The sequence below is a fragment of the Nelusetta ayraudi genome, unplaced genomic scaffold, assembly GCF_046127955.1.
Source record: "Nelusetta ayraudi isolate G7.1 ecotype Tasmania unplaced genomic scaffold, CSIRO-AGI_Nayr_v1 ptg000011l, whole genome shotgun sequence".
In the NCBI taxonomy this organism is placed as follows: Eukaryota; Metazoa; Chordata; class Actinopteri; order Tetraodontiformes; family Monacanthidae; genus Nelusetta; species Nelusetta ayraudi.
The window spans coordinates 19325001-19348065 of NW_027466061.1; the positions used below are offsets into that span (position 1 = coordinate 19325001).

The following is a 23065-nucleotide window of genomic DNA, read 5'->3' on the forward strand; positions in this document are numbered from 1 at the left end:
ATATATATATATATATATATATATATATATATATATATATACATATATATATACATATATATATAAAACCAAGGTCAAATAAGGCAGCATATACAGCTCCCATTTGTAAATCAAAAATTTCAAGTGAATAATCAAGAAATTAGAACTTCCTTTCTTTTTGAACATTCCGACAGTCCTTGAAACATTGTGTGATAAAACATCATAAAGTTAATAGTGTAAAAAGAACTTCAGTGAGTCTCTTGCACAGAACCAAAAAAACTTGGTTGTGGCTCATTGCATCCAACAGCAAGAAAACAGTCACTGTATCTTTTATATATCTTATCATTGTGTATCATAATACACCTTCAAAAATCACCCCATTCATGGTTCCAGGTCTGTAAAAGTGTGAATACTTGTGCGGGTAGGTAGTTGGTAGGCGGGTGTGGAGGTGCACGCAGGTGACGAGGCACCAATAACGACAGGCAGACGTGATCTGAGCCCTTTGAGTCCAGATTTATTGATACAGCTGTGCAGTCACAGAGCATGGTGGCACACACGGCCGCTTGGCCAGCTTGGAACGCAGTGACACACTCATGCATGCCCACACACACTGGTCAATCATACACACGCATGCACGCGCGCGCGCACACACACACACACACACACACACACACACACACACACACACACACACACGCACACACACTCCCAGTTCAATCAGTTCAAGATCGTTCCCCATTAGCCTTGTTTATTTTAGGTACTACACATGGGAGTCGGCATAACTTTGCATTGTAACTTTAAAATTGTCTGTTGGCTTTTGTGACAAACGCAAAAGCATCTGTGCCTCTTAGATGGATTCAAAGCTAAACTAATCAAAAACCGAGTTGTAGACTGTCAACTGACTGACCCCACACACACACACACACACACACACACACACACACACACACACACACACACACTCATAGTCACAGTGAGAAGATCAGAAATGTACATTGAGTATTTCTCTGCAGTTCCACTCGCACCACTCAAGCACAACCGCGCATACCGAATACTCACACTCATGCTCACACACACACCCACACACTCACAAACACACACACTCTCACACACACACACAATTTACATGTACCTGACCTCAGTGACTGAGGTCATTCAGTATAGTGATGCAGACTGAACAAGGAAACAAAGCCTTTAACACACTTAACGACAAACTATCTGTTCCATAGTTACCATTACAAAACACCATGATTAGAAGTCTTGACATACAGCTATGTGTCTGATGGTGGTTGGTATAAATCCTGTTATATTGGTATTCAGACATATCGGCTAACACAGCAGCGGGTGAAAGATAGCGCAGACTACAAGACTGTACATGTGTTGGTCCCTTGGTACAGGAAAATAAATTCTGCTTGAAACATCAGGCAGGCTATTACAAGGCTGTTTGCTTTTGTGACATTTGAAAACCGTGTTTGCTGTGATTGTTACAGTTACAAGCGACTTGAATTTTGTTGACTTCAGAACTGGTGGAGTCCGACATATTGAACAGAAAACACAGGGAACAAGAAAAGAAAAAAAAGCAGAGCCAAAAAGGGGCGGGACTTACACGTTGGGAACATGGCAAAGTCAAAAAGGAACCACTCCACAAACAGAAATAAACACGGCAATGAAAGGGTTTTTCTTGAATGAAAAATAGCAAAGAACAGAAGAGCAATAGCAACATTGGAGCGCTGACTTTACAGACACAGAAGAGAAAAACAAGAGAAAAAAAAAGTCTTTCTGTGGAACGTTTCAGCATGTTGGTGGTGCAGGAAGATATTATCTGGTTTCTTTGACCGCAGAGTCAAAATGACATCACAAGATTAGACCTCCTTCAGTCGAAAGGTGTGAAAAGGAAAGAACATATATAGGCACGCATTCAGCCAACTGGCTTGGTAACCACTGACTGTATATATTTGTTTTTAGCTAGAAAGTATAGCACGTGTGGCGTACATCACATGACAAACTGCTCCTAATCCCAGCACGGTACTAAAGTTTCTCTTATCAAAACAGGGAAGTGTGCATCCAAACCTGGAGGCTATAAAAGAATTCCTATGGATTTATAGAAGTCGTCATGTGATGCATCGTATTCCCTTTTTGAACCTGATAGACACACACATATATGTATATGCACATATGTATATATATATGTTTAAGTATATCTATCAGTATACACATGTACAATATACTTTACAGGGAGCTTAAAATATTCCAAGAAATTGATCTTGGCACAGTAAATTTGGGGGTTTTCATGCCAAGAAATTACGCACTTACGGAAAAACAAAAGTGCACATTTACGAAGGGAAAAACTTTTTATGTCGTTATGCAAATACTGCCGGAAACGCTTCTTTTTCTTCGGATGACACCAGTTACAGTGTCTTACAGTGAAAGCTGTGTCATCATCGCCAAGGGTGTAATATGTTACAGATGTGCTGTAAAGCAGTATTTGCATTTCCTATACACAACAGAACAAGCCAAAAAAAACAACCAGACAAACAGAAAAACCTGGCCTGGCAACCTGGAAGCAGACACAGTTTAAACTTGGGGCCTCACAAAAGCTTGTCGTCCCTGACAGGCTCATAGCGAGCGCCCTGTAAACACAACGATTCAACAAACCATCAACCCGAGGCTGCTGCAACACAACTGCAAAGTAAAAGTACCCACATACACGCCAGTTACCTAATTCAGCGACATGTTGACTCTTTTTCCCGCTACAGCTTAAATACATCGAAGAAGGCATCGAGAAGAAATATTTTGATGAAGGAGTGATCATGTGAGGATATTCAGACGCTGAGCGCTTCTATGAGGACTTAACCATTTTAAAACAAATAGGAAAATTACAAAGAAGTAAACAAAAAATGCCCAGATGTTACAAAAACTTACATGAACTACTTGTGTGTGACTGTGTTTGCAAGTATCTTTTTTTTTTGTTGCTTTTATGATACGGTACGTATTATAAAAAAAAATGTTGGTGCAATCACAGGATTTCTACTCGTACTCAGACCCACAATATGCAAGAACTCAATATGTACATTTATGAAAACACAAAGCAGGAAGAATGTTCACCCGGCTGTGAGGGGAAACACTTTTGCACAGTCGAGACATTTCAATGGAACATTGATGAACGTGGATGAGCGACAAAATGTGTGTTTTTGACTAAGATTTCTGTCAGGCAGTGGTGCAGTAGTTCCTTCAGAAGTGGGCCTACTCTTAATCCAGGCTCTTTGACACTCAATGCTGACTGAAAAATAAGTGGCTCTACTGCGCATACCCACATATACCCAGCACTACACCACTGCCAAGAGGAACCTTCAACTGTGCAAGTTATTGACGTGGATGTTTAAGGAGTGCTTGCCAGTAAAACCTCTGTGTGAAAAGTGGTGTATTTATTAACCCTGCTTTTAAAGGCCCAGCGTGCAACTTTTAATGAAATCGTTTGACAAAAAATTAAATAGAAAATACACATGTATGTTTTCGGTAAGGGAATAGTTACTCAAATAAATAACTTGTGTTTATATTCACTAACAATAATAATAATAATAATAATAATAATAATAATAATAATAATAATAATAATGATAATAATGATAATAATAATAATAAGGATTTATATTTACATAAAGGATAGGTCTTGTATACTTATTTACTATAAATGCTACTTATTCTTACACACTGGGCCTTGAAGCCGTGTAGCAGTACACTCCCTTTGAATGGGCATCTATTCTTGAATTTAAAAATATATAAATATATATATATGTATATGTCGGAGTGATGACAAAGTAGCAAAGGCCAGAAGTAGACAGTGGAACTTGTATAATGGCTAGATGTCTGTGGTTGAGATAAACATACAGTTTAAAGCAAAAGGAGAAGTTTGGCATACACGCAAAGCGAAAAAGCGGCATGTCCAGCGTTGGTCTTTCGCGCAGCTCCACTGATTGTGCCGCCACTCTAAGGTCAGTCAGAAGGGAGGGAATAACGCACGTGTGGGTAAAGTTTCGAACTGCGTGTGTAAGAGCAGGAGAATATAAACAAGTGAGAGGAAGAAGCGCTTGATCATTCAGGCAATACGGGACGTGAAGATGTCGATTTCTCGGTGTCCTGCAGGGGGCGACCCAGTCCTTTTAAAGGATCGTCCCACTGGCCGTGTCTGGGTTCGCACATCTCGGTTGAAATGCGGGTTTGGGGTTGACAACAGGTGAGAGACGGCATCATTATTCCATCAATACATCTTCTGAGGGAAGACAAGACAAAAATAAAACAGTGTGTGAAACAAAACGGAAATGAAATGATGATCTGAACATCATCAGCACAAAGGAGCGCAACCTTGAGATGCTCAGCAGCACAACTTTTATAGTTTGGTTTAAAATGTGTTTGCACTGATGCACTAATTTGTTGCTATCATGTGTGTATAGTGTGCATGCTTTGCTGTTGAGTTGTACATAATATAGTCCAGCAGCCAAACACACAGCTGGACTGAAACTGGGAACCGGAAACAAACAGTAATTACTTTTCAGATGTGTTTTTTATCAATAGCGGCGGCCGGCAGGAACCAAACAAACTCACCCTCCACTTCTTTGCTCATGTTTTCTTCTGTCTCTGGAGTTTCGGCTCCTTCACACAGCTCTCCTGTTTAAAAACAAATGAATTAGTTCCGCTACTCAAAATATAACAAACAAATTTAAGTCATCGGCATTCTGAAAGTTTGGAAGAAACATTTATTTTTCTATTTTTAGGGAACATTTAGCCATGATTTTATGGCCACTGCATTAAAACATGTCAAATTATAGATCAACCAGAATTAACCTGTATTCCCACGGCCTTATTTTTCTGAGCACACGGGCGGAGGTCGCATGGTTGTCTTGCTTTGGGATCAGACACTCGAGGGGACGTACCATTCTGCATTGGAGGGCTTTCATCACTGCCATCCTCAGATTCCTGCTTTGTCTCCCCCGCCGTGCCTTCTGGCGGCCTGCCCCCCTCTGCTGACTCAGACCCCTCGCCTGCCAACGTGTCTCCCTTTGGTTTGGATTGTTCTGCTTCTGTCTGGACCTCCTGGGGCTCCATGGCCTCTTCCTGCTGGGCTTGTTCCTCCGCTTCTTTTTTGGCCCTCTCCTCCGCCTCTGAGCATCACATGGAGCGTGCAAGCAGGTCAGCGTACACCTAAAACTGCCTCCACTATCTCGTACAGTGAAGTTACGCACGTTCTGAAGCCTCTTTTCAGACACTTGGAGGGAACAGAGAGAGCTGAATGCTCCCCTATCACAGTCTGCTGTTAAGTGAGCTTCACTGACAGACACCAGGTGCTGATGACGCTGCGAGTATAACCAAAACCAGTACAACTGCAATGTGAACTGTCTTTCTGAAAAATCCTCATGGCACATGACAATCTGGAGATGTAAACTTGTTATAGGCCCAGTATGTACAATGTAGTAACATTGAATGGTGAGAAGGACCAGTGCAACCAATGTTAGTAGTTTAAAATCTCAATCTCTCTTATTCCAGTTGCGATTTCAACAACCAAACAGATGCACTGTCTGGACTATGGAAGCAAAGAATGGCCGTGTGTGTTTTTTGTTGTTTTGTTTTGTTCATGGCTTTTTCTAATGACAATGACTCACTGTTTCATAATATCAGTCTCGCAATAATAATTTTCTTGTGGCACAGAAATCATTTATTTCATTATTTCAATACAATAATGATTATTTTAATATATATTTGACACAATCTTGCCACCTCCTTAGTGGACACAATCCATTTGTTGAAAAAAGATTAAGTATAGAAAATGTATTATCAGCGAATGAAATACATCACGTGTTTGTGAAAATGTATCACGTGTTTTATTGAGAATTATGAATGTATCATAATGTCTTATGAGTGCCTTGTGATCTTAATGCATTCAATATGGCCCTTCAAAGAAAGTGTTACCCAGCTGTTTATTTTTAATGGCTTCATGTAATTAAAATCATAGACTTTTCCAACCAATTGATTTCTTTAAATGTTAGCACACTATAGGCCCTTCATCAAATGTCACTGTCACACTGTGGACATAACATATAAATCATAGTTGTGGATGGTTATGCTTGCAATTCTTCAAACTGGTACTTCAAATCGATTAGCTGAGGTGACAATTCACCAACTTTTCATACATTAAATCATCTTCAGTACTCTAATAACAATAAATCAGAAAACAATAAACTAATGATAAATGTGTATAAACGTGATGTGTCGCAGCTTTAGCTGACACATTCATCAGTTATCACAAATGATGATTACTGGTGTGAAAAATTATCAAAAAAGCTGTTTGCCGTGATTCAACATTTTCGCAACTTTATCAGATTAATGCTGAGGCCTGTGGACACACTGATCACTGTGTATCCCATGAAATCCCACACTAATACAGAGTACAAATCCCTCTGTGAGCAAAGCCCAGAGCACAGCAGACCGTAAGAGCATTGCAGACTCATGTGCCAATCACCCCACCCCCACCCCTTTCTAGAAGCTCTCGCTGGTGAATGAATGAATGTTAATGTCCCCCAAACTGCATCATTTGGCACGAGTGCCGTACCTTTGCCGGCCTGCGCTTTCCACCGCTCCCTGTTCTGGCAGACCTCCTCGTTCCACAGCGCCTTGAAGTTCTTGATGTCCACGGTGAGCAGGGAGCCCTGTCCCGACGAGCTGCTGTCGGAGCCCATGCTCTTCATGCTGTGCCTCTTGGCCTCGTCGGAGGAAATGCTGTTCAGGCTGAAAGGCAGCAGTGCTTGGAAGGTAAGTCTACAGCCAAATTAGCCACTTGTTAGCCAAATCTAGCACACTGCCACACTTTACGCTCATCGAAATGAAATGAGATGAAAGGTGGTTGTTTCATGTTGCGCTGCCTGTCATTTTTATGTGAGGATGGGAACCGTCGCTTGCAAAGTTCAGCTATGGCTACATCTAAATCTATATCTCACCGTATGACCATGGAATCACATTCTGTTTGGGGACTTTAAACAGTGCAGGCTTTATCAAAGCAACATGCTTTCACGCGTCAGACTGCAGCATCCGCAGGGTCACACACTTTATAAATATGTTCCCTCATTCCAGTGTCGTGCTGTTTTTGGAATGGCATAATGAAGCGCCAGTGATGGGCATGCGTGTACCAATAATAACTGTAGTTATCGCTTCCTGCCACTCACTGCTTGGAAGACCTGTGATTTGAAACGTCAAGAGTTTATGACAACATTGCGGCACTTTAGTCGTCCTGATATACTTCCAAACTGACAATACTGGTGCATCCCCACTAACTGGGCAAACATTACCTTCACAAATGCAATTCTTGTAGCCTTCTCTCGTTTTTGCTCGCTTTCATCAAATTCATCTTGTTGGGTCACACGAAACAAAGCTCATCAAACCTCCAGCTGCGAAATGATACGTTTCAGTCGAGACCTGACAGTGACGCTGCCGTTCTCTACGCGACAGCCAGAGGCACTGAAAGCAGCTGTTAATCCTGCAAGGAAACTTCTTTTTGTGAGGAGAGCCATGTGCATCCAAGCGTGCGCGTGGAAGGGAAGACAGCAAAACACAAGCGGCGACACTATCAGGGATTTCCACTTGGTTAGTCTCCACCGTGGGCACGCTGGGCGAGGCTAATGATTGCCACCGGCTGATACTGATGTTCAGGTGCAGCAGGAGCAGGAGTCGTCCGACTCCCTGCAGCGCTGCTTCGTGCTGAAAGAAACTTGAGGCGACTTTCTCTCAGCGTTGTGGAATTTTGCTGTACCACCGCATCGAAACCTCGAGCACATTCACTGATACTGTCACTGGTTGGGTAAAGACAATGAAGGAGTGGAATGAGAAGTGTAGGAGCTATTAATTAAGGAAAGTGGAGACTAAAGTTCTTCCTGATGTATGTGGAGAGGCCATTGTGTGATCGCACGAGCTGGAACAAGCTTGGCTCGCATAGATAAAAATATCAATTTCAAGGTATGTGGCTCAGCCTGATGAAAGGTGGAGGCATTTCCACACGCACAAATGGATTACTCACGGAGGGCTCATCTGCCACTCTGCATGCTTCCATTAGACATGCCGCCGTCGCAGGGCAGCCGCCGAGGTTTAATCACGGACAGTTGCCCGGAAAATTGCAATCGGTCCCGTTCAAAGGGAAACTTTTTTCCGCTGCTGATTAGAATATACCCACTCACGCGGTGTAGTCGCCCTTCTCTCGCGGAGTTCAGAGCGGCGTGTAATCATTTGGAAACTCTCTGCTTCGGAGAATGACGTCTCCGAGGGAGCGACTCTCCTCACCTGGAGCGTCTGAAGCCGGCCAGGCCCGAGTGGGACGCCTCCTCGATCAGCGGCGTGACGATGCGCTCCATCATGTCCGTCAGCACGGTGAAGGTGGGCACCACGATGAAGTCTATGAACCCTGGAGACACAGATATGGGAGGAACTTCATCTCGATGTGTAATGAGTGACTGTCTGACTGCTGCAGCTCCGAACAGTGATAACAGCGACTTGTATTTGGTGCCATTAGTTTGGAATGTGGGCTCATGGCCAAAAAACCTTTGGATTTGGCCTCGCAGGTGACATAAAATCTGCCCGCTGCTTTTGTTGGAATCTATAGAAATTCTCTACGACCAGTAAGGGAACTCCGTAGTCCCGAATCAGTGCTGAGAAAGAGCTCCGTCACCTCCGTGACTTAAAGTTTGAGAGCAAGAGACAAGTTAGACAAGTTTGGAGGGGAAAAAAATACCTTGACATATAATAGCTGCTCAAAAGAACAGAAACACAAAAATGGCAGAATTCTAAGGTGTCATGATGCTGAAGGAAAATGTGTTCACTCAAAGTTCCCTGAGTATTGCTTCTGTGGTGCTGACGGGTCAGGAAACACTCACCAATCTGGGACTGGGCCACCATTGTGGACTTCCGATCGCAGAGTGGTGAGAACGGCAGGCCCAGCTCTGCTTCTTTGTCCCCCTGGAAACAAGAGCGTTAGAATGATTCTCCATCACACTCCACTCTTTCACAGAGCTTTTGGTTTTCTCCATCGGTTCACACAGGGAAGACATCAAAGAAACAGTCGTGGGCAAAGGTACTTATCAGCCATTCTCATCTCGAGACACATGAAGGCAGCACCGATAACAATAGCACTGATGACGAGCACAATATAGATTAATATCGGAAGACATGAGAGCAAATGTGGAACTAGTTAAACGTCTGCCCGCTTTGTTGACGTTTACAAATAACCAATGCCTTGTTAATAATGCATTGTTTTCCCAGAGGAGCACTGCGCTTCATCACAGCATCATCTTTGAGAAGGATAAAGAGCAGAGTGGCTACAATTAAACTCACAAGCTCGGCCATCACAAAGGATTCATTAAGACATCTTTTTTTTTTTCTATAACTACTTGAAAAAAACAGTTGCCGACGCAAACCCTGCTCCAATAAAAGACACACTTTGACACGAGAGATAAGGCACTGAGCCCAAAACAATACTAAAGTCATACTTTAGTCAGTATTATTGGTTTTAGTAAACGTTTCCACTAGTTTTTAATTTAACTTTGTAAATATTTGTTGAGGAAGCTCATATGAGAGTCTAATATTTGGAAATAACGTGAGATGTTTATTTCAGACTGCATTCGTTAGATTTACTTACGTCCATTCCATCTGTTTTACTGCAAAATCAATGCTTTTTATTGCAACATCGAAGTCAAGGTCAGGTGTAAGATTAAGGTCTCACGCCTCGTTAATTACAACCTGACTGAACTCCCAGAGCTGCGAGTTCTGTGTATATCACAGTTGTGCTCTTCTCGTATCTTCACTGAACCAGATCAGCTGTGACTTTCCACTCACCTGTCTGAAGAACTCCTCCAGAAGGGAAGTGGTCCAGCGGTGGTGGAGATCCCAACTTTTGGCTGGGTGGCTGATGTCAGCTGTATGCAGCAGCAGGGACAGGGCTTTGGGTTTGTCGATGCTGCAGGAGACAAATGTCTTTAGTTGTAGTCAGATGTATAATTACCTAATTATTATGTTAAATAAAAATAAAATGAAGCAGAATTTTTATTTATTTATTTATTTATTTATTTATTTATCTATTTCCCCCATCCCTATCTAAATCAGGGAGTAGGATATGGCCGACCAATAAAGCCTCGTTTTGAAGGTCCCCACTGTGATGATTGTTACTTCATCTGCCTGTTCGCCTTTTCGTTAATTAAACCGAAAAACAAAACAAAACAAAACCGCAACGTGAGCCTGGATATAATATCAAAATAGTTTTAGAAAAATAGAATTTGTGTCTGGTGCTCAGTGAAGCATTTCTGCAGCCTGCGGACAATAATAAAGCCCTGTGACACAGAGCACAATATCCACCACTCCAGTGCTGTGTTCTCTCCACTGCTGGCTGGATATTTCCAGGGACTTTTTTAACAATAAACATCCTCGACATGTTGTCATGGCACTGATTTAATGGAGGCACTCATAGGCTGCTGTCAGCCGGGAGCCCTTTGTGTATATTAAAATCCATTAACTTACACATGAATCACAAGAGCACAGACACTGGGACACAGACACTAAAAAAACGTTCAAGTGACTCCATCCTACAAGGAGTAAAGACAATATTCCTATTTTGTCAAAGCGCTTCCAGTAGATTAATCGGTTTTGTAGACCGGGACGCCGTAAAGATGCTCCGTCTTGCCTCATCAGTCGTCCAAGATAGCACCTGATAACCGTAGCAAAACATCCTGTTTAATGGACTGCAGCGTGAATGCATAGACAGAGACCCACTGTGGAGGGAGGTTAAAGAAAAAAAAAAGAAGAAAAAAAAAACGGCACTGATTCACGCATGCGCACACATGCCATGGTGCAAGGTTAAACAGAGGTGAGAACGATAGCTTCAAATTTCCCCTTATACCATTTGGATCAGATTGGGTGCCAAAGTGCACTCTAAGCAGGCCTGCAGCGATCCAGTTTGAAATTACTTCACATTAGAGTCTATTCAGCTTCCTGTGGATGGCAATCCTTCATTCACGTGCCCGTGTGTGTGTGTGTGTGTGTGTGTGTGTGTGTGCGCACGCATGTGCACCTTAAGAGTACTGCAATCATTGCCTTGCAGTCAGCATTCTTTTTTTGAGGTATATGCACACACACAGACACACACAAACACACACACACACACACGCACACACGACATTGCGTTGTTGATTCCTACGTATGTTCTCAGGAGGACCTGTGTCTCCCTGTTGCCCCCCTGGCTGAAGGTCACCATTTGTCTTCCAGTCACCTCAGCAGTGGTGACTCATCACGTCATACGATAGTTTGCTTAATAGCCCTCGCTAACGCGGCTCAGGTTCTGCACGTTGTGCAGCACCAGCTAACCGTCAGACATGGGAGCTGTGCCGCCCACGTGAGAAGGAAATGCTGTAAGCAGTATATGTAGCAACCGTGTGCCGTGCAGCCAAAAAGGAAGGTTGAAAAGGAGAAAGGAGGTTGCCAATACATTGCCTTGTCTGTGACCTCTCAACAGCATGTCCAGCTAAGGGAAATGCCCAAAACACTTTAATTTGTTTAACTTTGAATGAATGATCGATGTAAGGACAAAACCTTGGCTGGAGATACACTAAAAATATATATATAAATATAATTATAAATAAATCTTAATCTCACTGTAACTTTAAAGTAAAGATGTAATAAGTAGGATTGATAAAAAAAAAAAAAAAGAAAAAAGCTGCAGAATCTACCTAATGTGCATGAAGCTATGGAAGAGCTTTCTGTTCCAGTTATTCCACCAGTGGGTCTGTCATCTGGCCAAAGTCTACCACAAGCTTTTCCTGAAAGTATCCGAAAGCCCCACCATGATACAGATGATGAAGGAGCTCCGTGTCTCAGACGCTCTTTCAGGATTAAGTCCATACCAAAATGGAGCCGCTGTCACATGGCTCTTCGTGATTCCCCTCACATCATCAGAGGAGTTTTTTTTTTTTTTTTTTTTTTTACTCCCAATTTAATTAGACTCATTTGTCAGCAGTGTGAGCCGGCCACTCGTGACTGGGCTGAAGACCACAGCAGAGCAGGAGAGCTGACGAATATCATGCAGCCTGTGTGTGGAGTGCTTCTATGTGGCTGGTCAGCTCCAGCAGTGGCCAGAGCGCTGGCACAGCACTGTCAACCTGCTCCTGCATGTCCCAGTACAGTGACACAAACTAGCCTGTCTTTGTGCCTGGGAGGGCTTGAATTAACACAGTTTGCGCTGCGTTTGGTTCAAGGCAAAAACAAAGCAAATATGTGACACCAATCTCTATCTTTTGCCAGTGGAAAAAAAACGTTTTTGGATTTGAGCAGAAAGCCTTGCTGCTTCCTGGTGGGTCGGGGGTCCAATATAGTGGGTGGTGGCAGACCTGGCGCCAGCGTCATAATAAGGATGTGAACTGCAGGATGTGTGGGCAGGGACGGCAACTGACCCTTCAGGTTGTTGAAGGAAGTTCTTCATGGCCTTCACCTGCTGGAAGTGGCATGACATGTCTGTGGCCAGCACCATCTCCACCACCAGCGCCCTCAGCTCCCTGCAGGGGAAACACGACACACGACGGATGGAGATAAGCCTTTATGGAGTGCGTTCAAGTCGAGAGGAGAGCCAGAACAGTTTTTAAGAGCTGTTTATAACATCTGCTTTAGCAAGTTCCTGCTGATGCCAAGAGAAATGAGGCTGCATCCCCGTGTACCCCCCACCCCTTCACATGTTTCATCACAACCTGGTGGCCCTCGCTGAGGAGAAATCGCCAGACCGTGAAGGTAATCTTACTTCTAACTTTGAGTTTTTACCTCAAGCGAGTCAATCTCAAAAACACAAGTAACGGTCAGTTTGGCCTTTGAGCAGCAGACCTGCAGGCCCTCTTGTCTGCTGGACATGCCTGGATCCAGTCCGCCACCTCTGCAACACCTCCGTGACCAGCCGCTGCTATTACATCTCCGGCTTTTCATTTCTCTTGGCTGTCACTCAGATCTTTTCTTCTCCCTGTGTTCCATTCAGAGCCCCCCACCGCCCCAGCTCTTTGCTGTGTGTCTGGGCTCTGTCTCACTGACCTCCAGTCATCTTTGGAGAGGTTGTAGAGGATGTTCATTTCGTCGTCGTCCTGCAGCAGGCGGTAGGCAGCGCTGACATGGTGACTCTCCAACACTGAGCGGTCATTGTACAGGATGGCTGTGTCTGACCTGCCAAACAAAAAACAAGGGACTTTTTTTTTCATATATACTATTTTATTTACGGAGAAGAATGACAGAGCAAAAAGTTGGAGACTAAATGCTGCCGCTGCAACGTTGTTTGTTTTCACCAAAGAATGTGGCTTAAGAGGTTTTACACTGACAACATAATTGCTGTAGGATGTGAATCCAGTGGAACAACAGACAGCAGGGATGAACATTAACATTCAGCATGTTTTCTATTAATTCAAAGCTACTAAATCTCAAACAGAGGGCTGTTGAGGACAATGACACTGACCCTAACCTATATAGTATGTAACATTATGTGCTGATGGAATGTTCCACATATACCTAAATAGTGGAGGTTCCTTCTTTCTATCACGTCTTCTATACCTGCAGGAACCACAGTAACAGCCCCAGGCTCTCTATTGAGTTGTGGTGTGAGGAGCGACATTTGCCTCTGCCAAGCTGCAGCTGCAGCAGCTTTTAATTAAACTCTTGCCAAAGCCAGTTGGGAATAGATAGAAAACAAGCCGTGAGTGCCACATGTTCCTTACATTTTAATTAGGGAATGTTGTCCAGTTTGGATTGACTGTAATTGACTATCCACATCATGGCAAGCGAGCACGGACTGGTGGGATGTCTGCGAGATTTAACTCCAAAAAAGGCAAAAATCCTTGTACATATATTTTCACGGCCGGTGCACCAGAGGGTGACAATGAAGCCCAAATTAACAAAAAGAATTCCCGCACAAGTGGCCAACTTGCAGAATTTTATTGCGACGTTTTCGGTCCTAGACCTACAGTATATCAAGGCTTGATATATCAAACTTGATTTAGGTCTAGGACTATATCAGTCCTAGACCTAAATCATATCTGTACTAGACTGTATTTAGATCTAGGACTAGATCAGTGCTGGACCTAAATGTAGTCCGAGACCTATATCAAGCCTGATGTATTAAGGCTTGATATTGGTCTAGTTACTGAAACGTCGAAATAAAATCCTGCAAGTTGGCCACGGAATTCTTTTTGCAAGATTTAACTGAAATATTAAAAAAATAAACCTTGCTGCCTTTTTTCTCTTTAAAGTTGTCCTGTTTCCGAAAGAGTGCGTTTCGAATGTCATTAACTTAAGGATTTGGAGTTGGCTAGAAAAAAAAAGAATGTTGACTGCTTCTGAAATCTACTTTTTAATTGGGTTTTTGAAAAGGGCTCAAAAGTGTACAACAGAACGATACATTACAAGAGAAGTTGTGTTGCAATGTGTTCAGTGTGTTCTGCAGCGATAGATCTCCATGGAAATGGAGCCCATTCCAATCTCTGTCTCAATGTAGTCCGCTCGCGTTAAATGAAATCACCAGTCGTGACGTGCATTTTTGATTTTTATGATCCATTACCTTGTCTGAATGTGAAAGTTGTTTGTGGTCCCCGTGTGCTCGTAGTCGTGCACTGCCGCCGCAAAGATCATGGCAAAGATCTCGAGCTCAGTCAACCAGTGCTGCGTGGAAAAGGCAGAAAAGAAGAAAATAAGGCGGCAAACAATAAGGGAGAGGGAGTAGATATTAGGAGAGGTACACAGATGTGTGAAGAGCATTGACGGGAAGCGACAAGATGGAAAAGAAGGAGGCGGCAAGGCAGGGCAGGAAAGTAATGAACACAAGAGGAAAGGGTGGACAGAAATTAGAGAAGAGAAATGAGAAGGCAGCCAGTGGGAAACAAAATCGGGAAAAGCAGTTTAACACATCATAAAAAGAGAAGCTGCATAAAAGATGCCGAGCAAGGCACTTGACAGAGGAATACATTGGAGTCAGGGATGAAATGAGACAGAAGAAAGGTCAGCCGAGCTTAAAGGGAACTTAAAAGAAGATAACCTCTGTTGAGAATCACAGACAAACTTTCATCTGATTCTCTTCCTGTCAGTTCGTGACTTACACTGGTTCAAAGAATCAAAACATTGCCCTCTCGCTGGATTCCTAAATCGAGTCATTTCTAATCAGTTCGACATTTTGAAGGGAAATGCTCCAGCAAACCCTTTCAGCTTTCCTTTCTGAACTGAAAAATTAATGTTTTTTTCTGTCTGTCGGTCTAAAACGGTCAGCCAGCAAAGAGATTCTGACTTGAAATCAAACTGTAAAAAGAGCCCTAGCCCTCAAATCCTGTCCAGACTCATTTATAATGCGTTATAACACTATATTGTTATCGTGGCGTCAACGTTGTGTTTGGAATCAGACTGGACAGATGAGCCCTTGTGAACATGTGGTTACCTGGGAAGGATTATTTCCTTCTGTTAAACTGCAGATTAGTGAAAATAACACCAGTGGTTATCAAAAAATTTGCGACACTTTAATTTCGGCTGAACCATCCCTTGAGGGAGTGTGTCATCATAATGACAACAGATTTTGTGATGAATCATGCCGTGCTTTATATTTATCTTGTGAACAAGTCAAAATCTAGATGTATTCCATCACAATTTTGCGTGTGCAATGAGCATGGTGGACATGAGAACGACGCTAAACCTTTAGTGAGAATGACCAGCGGAAGCACGTGTGTGTTTTTCACGTCTGACACGGATGCAGCATGTCTGCACCTGGGCTAAGTGGACAGTCTCCCTGAGCGCACGCATTTAAGTGCACTCACGTAGACGGAGTGGAGATTAAATTCAGCAACAACAACAAAAAAAAAGTAAAGAAAAGAAAAGAAGCCAGTCGGTGCTGGTGACTAATCAATGATTCAGTGGTGGGAGGATGGTGGGGGGGGTTGCAGTGTGGAGCAGGTCGGCCAATCCCCTGGCATATTTACTCATGGGGCTGACTTTATGAATGACCTGTTGATTGTTGATTTAATGGAGTCTGGAGGGTCTGTGAAATGATAGATGCTGCTCCCTGGCTCTCCCAGGAGCCCAGGTCTCCAGCAGCAATGTTGTTTACTTGCCTAAAGAAACACACACCATGTCGACAGCTGTCGTGGCCACATTATTACGGTGATTAAATAAAAACACTGGAAGCGGGGGCAGCTGGCTGCTTGGCTGGCTACATGCAAACCTTGCGCTATGATTTAGCAGGGCTATTTCATCCTTTCTTTAGTTTCTGTGTTTTGTGTTTTTTTTTTTTTTTTTGTTAACATCTGAATGGAAGCCCCAACGTTACAATTGTGGGAAAGCAAAAAATAGGTTGACAGATGGGAAAAGAACTAAAGAAACATTAAAGACACGGTTGCTCACAAAGCTGCAATTTCTATTTTTTTTTTTTCATTTGTGGCGCCAAACAAATGTTATGCATGAATTCCTTTAACCTGGGTAATTGGGCCACATTGTGCACCTGCTCAACAGTGATGACTGATGGAATAAACAGAGCACTGTGTCTGAAAACAAAATGATTCCAACTTTATGCAACAAAAGGGGAGTTCAGTTATGTCAAAACCATACAGTAATTACATTTGTAATTACCGGGTAACTTCTGGCAGATCAGTAGAAACTTCACCTAAAGCGTGCTTTTTTTTTTTTCTTTGAGAGAGAATTGCTCATGTGCCTTCCAAGTAAAAATAGCGGTTGCATGTCAGGCAAAGCTGCAATTAGTCCTGCAGCAGCTGTCAGCCACATTCAGGGCGTCGCATGAATAAAATTGACTTGAATTAATACACGATGCGTTCAAACCAGGACAAATCTGTGCCTGTGCGCTCATCTGGGTCCCGCTGATTGTCAGCAGGATGGTTGACGTTGGCTCGGGCGACTCACCACCATGCCGGTCTTGAGCAGCAGGTAGTGCACCGTTTGAGTGACGTCGGCAGCGTGCATCAGGTTGTGGTAGGGGTTCTTGTGTTTGCTGTATCCCACCTCCAGCGCCTCCACGAAGGACACCAGCGCAGAGATGGGGATCTGAAGGCAGAGAAGAATTAGCCCGTGACTGTCGGAGCGGAGGGGGGGGGGGTCCTGCGGCCATCGCCTGATTTAAATGATGAGCGCACACATTCCACATGCATGCAATGCGCCCTCGCAGGCGCCTGGAAATCGATGTCACAAAATCGAGGATTGCCAACGGCGGTGGCGGCGGCAGCCTGCGATTGCATACTCAAGTGGGCTGCACTTTATTGGCCGTGTCATTCGCTGTCACATCAAGTGTCCCCTGTGTGGAAAATGAGCTGCTGCTGTGTTCCTGGATGCAGTAGGCCCGCCCGATTCGCCACCACGCCCACCCCCTCCCCGATATTATGCCGTTAAATTGCAACACACGCACACACAATCTTGAACCAAAGTGGCAGGCGGCGAGTGGCAGTCGCTCGCATCAAATCAGCCACGTTGGAGACTTTTCAAGGTTATCAGGTTTGGGAGTGTTTGTCAAAACGACACGGAAAACAGTGAGCGGAGGCCCGCGTAGCCTGCATTGTTGCTTACCTTGAAGCGGCTAATGAGGTCATATCTAGTGAGCAGCTCGTAGAATATGAATTTCAGGGCGTGATCCCCGCTGGCCTCGTTCAGAGCAAACACATCAAACGACCACTTGTCAACATTCTGCGGGCAGAGGGGAGAATTCAAATAAACGTGCGCACGCACACACAGACACACGCACCGCTGCTCGCTCCTATCAGTGCTCCTACACGGGCACACGCGCGAAAGCGTTAATACCTTGAGCACAGATATGACGGTAGGAGGGTAGCTGAGTCCCACCATATTGGAAGTACGTCGGTACATCCTGTGTGGAGGAGATAAAAAACATCAAATGAATTGAAGGCGCGGTCTACACACAGCGGGCGCTGCCACAGTGGACCCCCAAACGAGTGCCCGGAAGGTCCCCCACTTACTACAGACCTGCAAATCAACATGGCACAGCATGAAACTGTTTTGAAAAAAGGGGGGGTTAATAAAAGGGACGGATGGGTGCAAGTCTGTTTTCTTCTCTCCACCATGAGGGATGCAACATTATTAGAGACAGAATAATGTCACATTTAATCATAAACATGAAGAATAAATTGTGTGATTCTCCTTGAAGAATTTTGATGTACATAAATGAAAATCTAGCAATAGGTTTTTAACCAGCAACTATTTCAGCATTATCTTTATTTATTTATTTATTTTTTTTTTAAAGCTGAACAAGTTTCTTAAACAGCATTATTTTAGCTTCTTTGTGAATGCAATTTTCATCCAGGCACTCTCTCCAGTCTGCCACTTTCTCGCAGGACCTTATCAATTTATGACCTCAGCCGAGAATTTCATTGTTCTCTTTGTCTTGTCCTCCCCATCTTTCTTTCCCATTCTTTCCTTTTCCATCAGAGAGAAAACTCCCCCCCCGCCCCCCCCCCGGAGGTGAGAGGGACAAACAGAACGAGGCAGATTACGGTTTACATGTTGGAGGCTTAGTGCTCTCAGAACGCACACGATGCATGCGAGTGTGTGATAAAAGCACGGTCTCGGATGAGCAGGTAGCTGAGTGATTGTGCTTAGCCAGGCTTGCCAAGGCCGTGATGATGTAGGGCTGACCCGGGCGGGCGAGTCGCGGGGCAGGATGCTGCAGACAGATTGGGATTTTTAGGGGAATGCACAAGCAAGTAAACAATGTTTTTGTGATTTGCAGTTTTGACTTTTACAATTTTCTAACTTTGGGGCTTCCACTTTTTTTTTAAGCAACAAAAACACTCAGGTTTAGCCACACAACAACAACAAACACAGCAGACTGTTTGTTCCATAATTTACTGCGGAGAGGACCGTGAATTGATATTCTTCACTGCTACTCATAGGTTTCATTTTGTCCATATGCTCTGCAAACCTAACGGCATCAGAGTAAGTGCAAGAAAACGCGCGGGACATGCAGCAGAATGAGCCCAAGAGCAAAACCAAAGGATGTTGACAGTGTTGCTTTGAGTTGCTCCAGGCAGGAGGAGAGACAAAGGTAGCAATCAATATGTCTTTTCTAACATCAGTGAGCTGGCTGGCTTCTGTGCATCGCACACAGACACTCTCACAGACACAGTCACAGACACACTCACAGACAAACTCACCTCTCCACAAATATTCCGGCCTGGACGGCGTGCACGATGCTGCGGAAGCGGGGTTTCTCCTCGTTGCGTCGCAGCATCAGGCCCATCTGGCGGGTGAAGGTGGAGGCCAGCCAGTCCCGCACTTCCGAAGGCACCGACTCCGACTGGATGTCGCTCAGCTCGTCCTCTGTGTCCACGAGACGCCTGACAGAAAGTAGGAGAGAGTAGAGTTTTAGCCTTTGATCACACTCATCATAGCTTTTGCATCTCTACATCATCTCTACAATTGCTGCTACACATCCTCCTGTTAACTAGATGTCTGTCTATTTTAGCGAACAGACAGACATCTCCTAAACCGTCTGTCTGTCACCTTAGAAGAAGAAACAATTCAGCTCGTGTGTGGTCCACACCAGCTCTCCATGTTGCACTGTTCAAATAAGTTCTGAGGGTTGAACAATATCACCTCTAAGAGTTGGGAAAGTAACGAAGCACAAATACTCTGTTACTGTACGTAAGTAGATTTTTCAAGTACCCATACTTTACTTGAGTATTTCTTTTTCAGAGCACACTTTACTTTTACTCCCTACATTTGCACACAAATGTCTGTACTTTCTGCTCCTTACATTGGGAAAACATGCAAGTCACTTTTGAGTTTAAAAGATACAAATTCTGTTCAAAGTAAACCACCTATTACATTGTAGTTGTTGCTTGAAGTGGAGCTATATTGAACTATGCTGTTGGGTTTTTAAATATAAAAGTGGCTAATGTTTTCAGGGTTATTACTTTCTCGTACATCGGCCACTGTTCAGTACTTTTCAGAAAAGAGAAAAATTCAAATGTAAATCCATTAAAAGTTTGGTTGTGCTGCTGTTGATAAAGAAAAAAAGGTCCATATTAAAATGTCAAAGATTTATCATTTTTTCAAAATAATCACAAATGTATTTTTTCATTAATAAACTTTTGACTTAAGTACATTTCATAACCTGCACTCACTTACTTTTACTTGAGTAAAGGAGTTGAATTTGCCGGTTTTTTTTCCTTACACAAATATCTTTACTTTTACTTAAGTACAGAAAGTGAATGCATTTTCCACCTCTGCTCTTACGCAACATCCAAACTTCTCTTAGAAACGGCAGGTTGTTTGGTTGGGTGGGTTTAAATCCAATTCTGTGACATAATTCTCCACAGCTAGACTGTTGTGTTGACATGTACGGAGGATCAAGGGAAAAGCCTATTGGTCTCCGCCCTCCCAACCGAATACAAGTTCTTATGTGCCGAAGAAAAAGCATTCAAATCGCAGCCATAATCAGGGTGCTACATGGATTCTGGTTTATCATCCGCCATCCTGGATTGGTCAGGCCATCACTGGCCCTAATCTGGGGAGATTTAGATGACAAGAGGTTTATATAATTCCATAAGCCTGGGGTATAGCTCAGATTCTGGACCTGCACCCACTGGTTCACATCCTTTACACATAAAGACAGCCTGGGACGTCAACAGCGGTGCCTGAGCAATTTCAGCAGCAGCAGTAATCTTTCTGCGATTTTGACCAAGAAGTTTTCATTTTGTGTTCTCAAGTGTGAGCCAACAAAGCAAAGAGAGGGGGAAAATCAATTTCAGTCTCTGTGCAGCACAAAAAATGTCCAACTTGTCTTGTTTTGAAAAAAACAAATCAATTTAAGGTGTAATTTGGTTCCAATCAGAAAGTGCTAACGCTGCTGTGCTGTCAAAGCAAAAGATGTTGTGATAGGAAAGCAGGTACAATGTACCAATACATTATGCACAGTGCAGATTCTATCTGATTCTACATCCTTGATTTGTGCTTTGTCGATATGTCCTATTATTTGGCCAAACAGGTGAATTTTCTGCCAGCAGGCAAAGACAAACTGGCTGTAATGAAACTCTGGGCTGCGGCTCGGGTTCATTGCTCCATTAATGATCCGCATCCATTCCCCATTGTTCTCAGTGAATGAACCCTGCCGTTAGTTGTTTCCAAGCGCGCAGCCTCTGTCTTCTTACCTTGTTTCTTCGACGTAAACGGATTCGAGCACAGACGCCGCATACTCCAGGTTCTTCTTGAGGTCGGTGAGGGAAGCCTCTCCTCTCTCCAGCTGCTTCACCAGACATCGTAATCTAAAACAGAGATTCAGACGTTTGACCGCTGGGGTTACTCCTCGGTCCTGTTGGCAAGAAAAACCCATTTCAACTGATATTGGATTATGCTGTTCGGTGCTCCCCTTTCACTGAACAGCACTTACTTTTTCCTGTGACAAAGGTTGCACAGCCCTTTCAGAGCAACAGATCGGAGCAAATTCATTAGTTTGCCATTGACCCAAACGCAGCATTGTCTACAGGACATGAAAACACAGTCTAAAGTGGTTGTTTTTCGAGCATTTTATCAGCTCTCGCTTCAAAATAAAACTAATAAATCAGTAAATCTTGGCAGACTTGGGAGTCAATTTAGACTGGAGGGAGTCCCCACCTCCTTTTACAGTATCTTCAGTGGCCTTAGCCAAAAAGTGTTCCTCGTAGATGATATACAAATGAATGGGATCATGACAGTGTTCCATTTAAACGTGCCATGTGACAAGTTCTGGCTCATTCCTAAAACACTTGGACCGATGCCATCCTTGTTAGCACCATCTGTGTTCACTCCAGCTATGTCAAGTCAAAGTGTCTGCTACTCACTCTAAAAAGCGGCACCTCTTTGATGTCTCCAAAAGCTGAACGGAGTCATTTGCATATGTCAGGAGCTCGAAAACAAAAATAAAATACGATATTAATATTGCAGTCAGGCTGTTTGTGCTACGTGACTGTTGACACCAAGGACAACATTTTATTTTTTTTATTACATCTCCTGAATATCCTGTTAATTTCTCCTTGACTAGTTCACGTTCTATTTTTGCAATCTTTAGCTCTCCAGTGATAATTTGCAAAGACAGCGGAGGACCTGATGAAGTTTTTATAGTACCCACGCAGGCAGAAATTTGAGCACAATTTCAGTTGAGGTGTTTGGCAAAAACATTTGCACTCACTGCAAAAATTGTTTATTATAAGGGGTGAAACAGGTACTTTGATTTACATATCAATAAGACACAATACAGACGCTTTATGTAAAATTAATGGATTCCAGATTATTTTCAAATATGAATATCTTTTCTGTAATGTATGTTTATTCATTCAGACTGAATAAATTCAATATTTTGATGTCACAACCTTTCAAAGTGTCTGAAGCACAAAGGTGTTTTGTTTTGGGGTTTTTTTTGTTTAAAAAAAACAAACAAAAAAAAAAACACATTTGTTTGTATGTGTGCACCTGTAGTTCCACAGATACCCGCCCATCAATAAAAGCTATAAAAGGAAATGCAACATAACAGTTTCTGCACAGTGCTCCCTCTTGCAGCACGACCTCCTGCAGCCATGCTGGAGGTCACACATTCCCCTTTATAGTTGCCCACAAAGGCTCTGTATGCTGTTGAATTATTGAAGAGCCCGGTAGGAGGGTCAGCTTCCTCTCACTACAAGCTCTTGCCAGCACTGTCAATTTCTTGACAGTGCTTGCCGTTTTATTTACTTTGTTAAGTTTTTTTTTTGTTGGATCACGGTAAATTTATTATGTATCATGGCACCGGCGTAGGTGAATGCAGCCGGTGCAGATTGTTTTGCCCAACTTTGAAAACCTTATAGATTTACTCTACCATTTCACACATCACAGGGACTGCTGTGCTTTAAAAAACAAAACCCGAAACAAAACACTGTTGCAGCTGATTTAAAGTCTGAACTTCTGCTGACACAAAGACAAACGTAATGAAAACAATCTGTCTTTGTTTATTTCGCAAAGGGACAATACAGCAAAAAAAAAATAAAATAAAAAGTACTGTGACACAAATGAAAAATGCTGAAAA

General features: G+C 43.2%; 1 protein-coding gene across 3 annotated transcripts in view; it reads right to left on the reverse strand.

Annotated features, from left to right (window-relative positions):
* Positions 1-3613: 3613 nt before the first annotated feature.
* Positions 3614-23065, reverse strand: part of pde1cb (phosphodiesterase 1C, calmodulin-dependent b) — a 79294-nt gene continuing 59842 nt past the window's right edge. For all 3 annotated transcript variants that reach the window (XM_076021716.1, XM_076021717.1, XM_076021718.1), the window contains 15 exons: positions 21180-21293; positions 19182-19364; positions 17812-17878; positions 17581-17697; positions 16924-17064; positions 14588-14688; positions 13075-13203; positions 12453-12554; positions 9850-9970; positions 8892-8973; positions 8302-8422; positions 6584-6759; positions 4911-5138; positions 4582-4644; positions 3614-4249 (listed from right to left, as the gene is read on the reverse strand). In XM_076021716.1, the coding sequence (XP_075877831.1) occupies positions 4230-4249; positions 4582-4644; positions 4911-5138; positions 6584-6759; positions 8302-8422; positions 8892-8973; positions 9850-9970; positions 12453-12554; positions 13075-13203; positions 14588-14688; positions 16924-17064; positions 17581-17697; positions 17812-17878; positions 19182-19364; positions 21180-21293 (1765 nt within the window). In that variant the 3' untranslated portion in view covers positions 3614-4229. The remainder of the gene's footprint in view (positions 4250-4581; positions 4645-4910; positions 5139-6583; positions 6760-8301; positions 8423-8891; positions 8974-9849; positions 9971-12452; positions 12555-13074; positions 13204-14587; positions 14689-16923; positions 17065-17580; positions 17698-17811; positions 17879-19181; positions 19365-21179; positions 21294-23065) is intronic.